Raw genomic sequence first — 8,123 nt, 5'->3', positions numbered from 1 at the left:
TCAAAACCAGCATTTGCTGTTGGCGATCATGTACGTTTGGCAAAAAAGAAACAGACTTTTGAAAAAGGGTACGAGACTCGTTTCACAGAAGAAATCTTCAAAATAACCCACACTACGCGGAGTAGGAGCCATTACCTTTACACTGTCGAAGATTTAGCTGGCGAACCCGTGGATGGTAAGTTTTATCCGGAAGAGTTATCTAAAGTCACCATGGAAGAAAGGCCATATCATAAGATCTCCAGGATATTAAGGGAAAGGAGACATAAAGGAAAAGTACAATACTTAGTACGTTGGTATGGATATGGTCCAGCTTATGACTCTTGGGAAAACAAAGAAGATTTGAAATGAGTTTTTACATGACTTTGCCGTCTTCGGCGTCAGAGGGCTTATACTCTGAAAACTGCCCTGGTAAATTTACAACGCTTCTCGCTAGACCCATAGATTTATACGGTGCGTGGGAAGTTGGTCTTTCAGAAATTATTCTACCCCCTATGCGGATAAAGTTTAATACCGGATTAGCCATTACTGTCTCGCGTGACGGTCTACCGTCTAGATTTACTAGATTTGTCGATGTACATGCTTTTGAGGATGAAAATCATTTACTTCATACGGGTAACAAACTGTTGAGGGAAGACGTAGAGGATAGGGACTCGAAAACCTTTGGTCAAATAATGGTCAGTGGTCAAGCAGCTCAGTTAAACATCGCACCAGGCCTCGCTTTGACTTTTACGGGCTCTGAATATGCGCGTGCGTTAGGCATACTACACCAGTACACTTATAACAGCAGAGATGCCCTGACTCATATGTTATATCCGGGACAGCATAATCGTCTCGTGCACGTGTATTGTGACGTGATTACACATGGGTTGGTAGGTGATTCAATGGTACCTTTACTACGCACCTTATCAACTCAAGCGAATTCATTTCGAGAGACAGTAATTCGTTTCGAGAATCCGCATTATATGCCGTTAGCCTACCATACATTTCAAACCATAGAAATAGCGTTGCGCGATGATTTAGGGAAAGAAGTACTCTTTCATCCAGGTACATCAGTAATTAAACTTCACTTTCGACCAAAGAAGCATTAAAAATGGTTCTACAAGAGTTAAAATTTGACGAGCACCGCTACACCCAGATTTTTACCAAGCAGCATGGGTACGGTATGCCATATTATCGTGGCGCACCCATGAAAGGTGGTAGTTTTTGGGGTCGCGTGATTGGCTTTGCAAAGGGTTTGTTCAGCAAAGCTGCACCACATATAAACAATTTAATTGCCACTGCACAACCTCACATGAAAACAATGGCCAGCAAAGCTGTGGAATCCGTAATCGATAAAGCTGTTGAGCGTGTTAGCGAGAAATTACGCAACACGGCTCAACAACAGGGGTCGGGTATTAAGGGTCGTCGTCGAAAGAGAATGATCAAAACCACGAAACGTCAACGCGCAATAGACGCTATAAAAGACAAACTGTAACGATGGCTCTTATTGAAGCTGGCTCAGAACCCTCCATGCTGTTGGAAAGTCACTTGTTTTATCTTCCAGCTACGCTAACGGAAAGGTGGAATACACATGACTATGACCTGGGGCCGTCTCAAGCCGTAACCGACGATCAAACGATATTGTATTTACAATTTCACCGTGTCAAACCGAGCTGATCAGCTTAGCTGACATTAGATTTTCATGTGATTTACACGTTACTAACTCTTCTGGTGCTGTTCCAACAGACAAAGACTGTCTTGCCCCGATTAACAATATTTTGCATAGTTTATTCCAGTCAGTTACGGTTTCACTGGGTGGTCGCAATATAACCGATAACAGCCCTTTGTACCACATTCGAGCGTACATTGAATCCCTCTTGGGTTTCACTGTTCAGGCTCAGAACAGTCAGCTGACCCTGTGCGGATTTGCGTTAGATACTGACCTTGACAAAGACCCGTTATACACAAATGAAATAAACGGGTCAGCAACGTTTCATAGTGAAGGAGCTGAAACGCGCAGAACATGGTTACAGACTTTTCGTCCGTTGCAGTTGTCTGGTAAACTACACTGCGATCTGTTTCAGCAAGACCGACCGCTAATTCCAGGTGTAGAGTTGAGCATTAAACTGATACGAAACAGAGCTAATCTTTGTTTTCTTGCTGATAGTGATCTAGCGGCTCCAAAAAATTTTGCTATTCGAAACCCCAAGCTGAAAGTTCGAAAGTATGAGCCTTCTCCAGACTTTTTAGCAGCCATGACTAAACAACTAGTCACAACTAATGCAAAATATCATATTGAACGGGTCGCTTTGAGACAGACAACAATGCAATCTGGTCAGCAGCAGCTATCTTGGGCAAATATTGTTATTGGCCAGTTACCCAAAGTTATGTTCTTCGCGATGTCGCCCAATCGCTCATTTGTTGGCGAATTTAAATCGACACCATTCAATTTTCATCATTTCAACATATCTAATTTAAGTGCGGAAATTGATGGACAGCTTTTTCCTACGCGCGGGTATAACCTAGATTTCCAGAACGGCGCGTCAATTGAGGGATACGAAGGATTGTTAGATACTCTTGAGCGGCTGCATGAAGGCCACGGGGAATTACCTTTTGATAGGACGGTATTTAACAAGGGTGGTTTTAATATCTTCGGGTTTGATTTCACTCGCGGCCACACGGGTAGAGGAGCATTGTCGTTGATAAGGCAGGGTAATTTAAATATCAATGTTAAATTTGCAAAACCGCTACCAGAAGGTATAGTCTGTGTAGCTATGATGGTCTTCGATAATATTATCGAAATTAACAACAATCGCCAAGTACTTTTTGACTTCGCACCATGAACAGCCTACAAATAGAAACAGCGCTGAAGCAAGATCCCAACGTTCGCGATATTTTTGTTGGGGTATTCGCCAGCGATACATTACCAGTAAAAGAATTTCCAGGTGCATACATATCAAATACTCAACCGTCAGGCGCGGCGGGTGAACACTGGGTAGCATTTTATTGTACAAAACCCGATACGATAGAAGTTTTTGATTCATACGGGAAAAATCCCGGAGACTATTCAGATGACATTAAAAAATGGATAAATGATGACTTTGTCATAATGTCAAACACTGAACGCCAAAACACTGACAGTACTGTATGCGGTCAATATTGTATGTTTTTTGTTTTACTGCGTTGCTACGGGTTTTTATATAAAGATGTCATGTCAGCTCTCACTAAGCATAAAGGGGTGAACGATAAATTTGTATGCAAATTCATCAACAAGTTCTTCCGACTAAGGACAGTAGTCCGTGACGCAACATTTATACGCGACCTTATAAAAAATGGTTAAGCCGATAGCTAAAAAAGCAGCATCAGTATTCTTTGCAGTACTGGTGACCATGCTGCTGTTAGTTTTCAATACTTTAGAAATTGTTTCCTATTTTGTAAAGTCCTTCAACCGTACACAGTTGGAGGAATCTAAAAAAATCACGAAAGAAGTGTTGGATGTGATGGTGAGTGACGAAGCGACACAAACCGAGTGATTTTTCCCCTTTCTTTTATTCATTTTCCCCACCACCACCACCACCTTTTTTCTATCGCGTGCCAAAGGGCAGCGTTGTGAAATCATCTAACATGATGCGTTTATCGTACACAAGCTTCAACTTTTTAGCCAATTGAACAGTATTAATTTCTTGCGTTTTTCCATTCCGCTTGATGTATTCCGGATACACAACCTGCACATGTTCGTCCACACCTTCCAGCAGTCGCTTCAGCTGGTTGAAATCCAACGCCTTGCCGGTCCTTGTTAGCTCCTTCGTAACCGAGTCCCAATCCAGAATATCTTCCGTGAACCCGTTCTGCGTCATCCCCTTCACTTTCATTTCAATGCGTCCCGTATCTGTTTCGTAGCTGTAGACTTTCGGACCGCAGGAGACGAATTTGACAATATGGTTTTCGCCAGCTTCCAGTTGGTTATCCCAGTCACCAAGGATACTACCAGTTTCAGGGAGCCAGTCGCCGGGGCGGTGAACGAAAATCACAGAGTCCGTATCGTAGTAGAGAAGTCGCTCACCTAACTTTTCCATGAGGTCCAACAGAATGAGACGGGCATGGCTCGTGGTGAAAGCGGCAACAACAACATTCGTTCCATTGCCACCTTCGTTGTAGTCATCCACTTTCGAATGTGTTACCATCAGACATGTTGGACTCACACCATACACATCATGAATCTCAATAGCTTTTGAACGACACAGATCAGAATATCGTTTGGGGTCGTACACGAATTCCGTGGAATTCATATCGCAGCTCTGGCCAGTCTTACCCCAAAGACTGTTCAGCGCGACTTTGGAGGTGCTCTTCCTTCCGGCATCAAAAACCATGGCGTCAGGGTCCAGGATGATACCTTCACGGTCTTTGACCATCTGAATGAAATTTGCCTTCTTCTCGTCCGTATCGCACCACGCAGGCCAACCGCTTGCTTCCATTTTCACTTTCAGAAACTTATTCATGTACGCCGCAAAGAGTTTGGTGTCGGTCTGCGCCCAGTGCCAGACTTCGTACATTTCGACAACCCGGTACCCCACATCCACCGCATGATGTAGCTCAGGCGTGCACCAGATCCCTTCAAAAGACCGTTCTTCATCGGAATGGACACAGCGGCTGGTCACTTTCTCCATTGCGCATTTTTTGCATAGAACAAACATCAGTTTGTCGTTGATCGTCAACGGTAAGACTGGATACAGGCATTCATCCGGTGCAGCGACTTTACAGTAAACAAGCCCGAAATAATCTTTGACATCCTTGAAATTGGATATGATTATTTCAGGTTGACCAACTGGATGCGCCTTCGTTTTGTTCACAAAGGGGTAGAGGCTGACAACGTCAAAGTGTCTAATTTCTTCCCCATGCTTTACTTCGTAAAACAGACGGCTGGCATTTGTCCTCCCTCCCTTGAAGGCATCACGTGGATTCATTGGCTCTCGAATGTTCGTGTGCTGCAAAAATCCGGCAATAAATGGATCTTCCCGTTCTTTGAGCCACTCGCAACCCCATTTCACTTCCACAGTGTACCCCTGGCTCTCGAGGAAACGCTCACGTTCTAGATACTCTTCGTAGACTTCTCGCATTTTTTTCTTGGAGTACGGGACCACATCGTTTTCGTCGGTGCAAGCGGGATGCCCATGGAAAACACAGCCATTGTACTCGTAAACGGTTTGGGTTTCCTCGTCGAGGCCGTCTACAAAGTATCGACCAATCTTGACTTCTTTTCCGTTTCGACCATGGCGTATGCGCCCATTAGCACTCATGTTCTCCCATTCTAACCATTGAGCGGCTTGGATACTGGTGCGCCGGTTTCTGTGAGGACCATGACTGGCTAAGGCGGCGACTTTATTTTCTGGAAGGTGAAATGTTTTCCAGTAACGATAGCAGGCGGCAGGCATGGTTATGCTTTCCATGGGATTCAGCGAAGTGAGCGTACGGTAGTCGTTGATAAACTTCAACGCACAGAGCCGCAAGACCGTAACATCGTTCGAGCAATACGTCATCATTTGCTCGCGAAAATTGAATACTCCATTAGCGGCGGCTTTTGCTTCAGCGTGCCACTTGAGGAACTCCGCTTTTTGCTGCTTTCGCATCCCATCAATCATATACTGATCCGGCTCAGGCCAAGGTAAATCGACTTTATCCCAGTTCTCGGGCTTATTAAACCGATGAGGGAAATCACCTTTCTGCACTTCAAGCTCCAAACCAACCGCCTTCGGTTGTTGACTCAACCGCAGTGCCAGAAAGTTGAGTGTATCTCGGGATTTGATGCCCAGTTTGCGGTACTTCAGTTCCAGCAGTTGCGTACCCCGTTTGATGACCTCCACCCCTTTCAATCCATTATCCAACATATACTTCAGGACAAAATGCCCATCGCAGCCCCGAAAATTGTGCGCGATAATGGTAAACCCACGATGCTTCTCTTGAAGCAACCAACGACCAAAAGCATCACCAACTTCCGTATTCATCGGCTGACCGTCTTCTGGAAAGCGGACCTCAGAACCGTCGGCATACTGCGCCACAATACACGAGGGTACGTGTCCGTTCACAGGATCATTGTAGGTTTCGTAGTCGAAGAAAATATATTTCACATCTTCATCGCCAAGCCAGGGTGTTGTTGGCGCTTTCAGTGGCTTTATATAGCAACAATGGTTGGCTTGGAGGAAATAGCCGTAGCATGTGTTGCAGTAAATTTCACCACACTGATGCTTTGCGTCTTTACCACGAGGGGAAAGATTCACAAACACTCCGCATTTCTGGCAGATGAACATGGTCTGGCAGTAGGTCTTCCCGTTTTTCCTTATTCTTTTATGGATGTCGAAACACTGCTGGTTGAGAAAGCGGCGGTGACAGTCAGTGCAGTTGACGGGATTATCCACCAGACAATTGCTCTTGGCACGGTAGCACAATCTACACTTGCCTCCGCAGCGGTGTCGTTCTTTATGATGGTACGGTCGATCGCAATCATTGCAGAAGTAGGGGGAGCAGTAGAACCCAGTAGCCGTGGTGACAAGGTTAAAATGCTCATTGTCCAGCAACAGAAAATTTCACTGCATATCATGGGTTTTACGCTCTGGTACCCGTGCAATAATCATATCACCCTGGTTGGCTGAAATGACTTTGATTTGGAACTCTGGGAAGGCTTCCTTCTGCAACACTTCCAGGTCATCAAGGTCACAGTAACGGCCCGGGGGTAGAAGACACTCTTCCATTATCTTCACAGCTTGGTCTTCCAGATTGGCTGTGCGGTCAGAGCGTATATAGTTGTTCCATTTATTTTTATGCTGCGGCACTTGTAAATCATGCGTCAGGCGAAATTTTCCCAGAAACAGAGCGGCAGGTAAGCATAGGTTATTGTTCACACGGACGGATACAATGGATGTCTTGAAACGATTCTTGTCGTGCTTAACGTACTGATGTGCGAGAAACCAGGATCCACCAGCTGGCATAATAGAGCGCCAGATACGTATGGTGAATGAATCGTCAATGACCAACTTCTGCCCAGAGTTCAGCAGCTCAATACGATGCAAAAACGCGGGTATGCTGAAGTCAGAGAGCTTCCGCATCGTCAAGTAGAACGCTCTTTCGAGACCGTCGGATTTGAGTGCCACAACAACACGGTCCGTAGGAGCAAACTCTTTAAAACACATATCCATTATGACGCGTAAGATTTCTGGCATAATAAGCATGGTCTCTTCCTTTTGGAAAATTCGTGGTAGGGGGGCAATTTCAACACGGTACTTTTGTTCGGTACTGTTGAAAGTTTTGAAAACGCGCTCCGATTCTTTGACAAGCTGGAAGAGGCCTGTAAAATCCGGGAGCGACTCATCCCTGGCTACACTTCCGCCAGCTTGTGGTGGTGGATCCTCATACTGCCAGTCATCCATGTGCGCAAGAGCAAGGGCGGCAGCTAGGGAATCAGGACTTAACTGATTTACCTCGTCGTGATGTAGTAAGGCGGTCACGAGAGTCTGCTCATCATGTTCATTGAATTCATTGGGATTAGCTAGCATATGGTTGATGGCGGCCTGATCCTCAGTGGTTAAGCGATACGTATTAGCATCATCATCAACATCCATCCACGGATCGTTAAGCATAGCCGCGATAGCCTCATGATCAGAAGCGGACAACTGGTAAGCCATTTTCGAAAAAATGAAAAGAAAACACGTGCCGCGTGGCTTTTATAGGCGAGATGAGAAAGCGTAGATTACACTCATTGGTTTGTCGTTTTCTGCAATGTGACGTAATTGGTCAGCAGTGTTTCTAGGCCACACCTTTGGGCGTTCCAGTGGGCGCGAGTGGATACTTACCGGCGCTAGCAGCGCCGGTAAGTAACCACTCCCCCTTTCATGTTTAAACGTGAAAAATGTATGACGATAATTGTATGTTTTTGATAAATTACCTATTAGACACACCGAAAAAGCGCAGCGTTGTATTATTAAGCTACATCATAACGGCCCAGGCAGTATGATTCCGTCACCCCATCATAATGATACATATCATAAGACACAGTTGAATGGAAATGCTGATAACTGATACAGCAAAAACATGAGCATGCATTATCGAAAAAAACGCGTTTTGCAATAACAGTAAACTAAATTCAACTAGCA

At 45.0% G+C, this 8,123-nt stretch overlaps 1 protein-coding gene across 1 annotated transcript; it reads right to left on the bottom strand.

Moving 5' to 3' along the window:
* Positions 1 to 3,563: 3,563 nt before the first annotated feature.
* Positions 3,564 to 7,655, bottom strand: LOC129601988 (uncharacterized). The gene is made up of 2 exons (XM_055500909.1): positions 6,594 to 7,655; positions 3,564 to 6,536 (listed from the first exon to the last, which is right to left on the bottom strand). Exons 1-2 carry the CDS (start codon positions 7,653 to 7,655, stop codon positions 3,564 to 3,566), a joined length of 4,035 nt encoding a protein of 1,344 aa, XP_055356884.1.
* Positions 7,656 to 8,123: the final 468 nt, after the last annotated feature.

This window comes from Paramacrobiotus metropolitanus, unplaced genomic scaffold (genome assembly GCF_019649055.1).
Source record: "Paramacrobiotus metropolitanus isolate TYO unplaced genomic scaffold, Prichtersi_v1.0 Parri_scaffold0000308, whole genome shotgun sequence".
In the NCBI taxonomy this organism is placed as follows: Eukaryota; Metazoa; Tardigrada; class Eutardigrada; order Parachela; family Macrobiotidae; genus Paramacrobiotus; species Paramacrobiotus metropolitanus.
The sequence above is the reverse complement of the archived record's forward strand: the minus strand, read 5'-3'. Positions and strand labels throughout refer to the sequence as shown.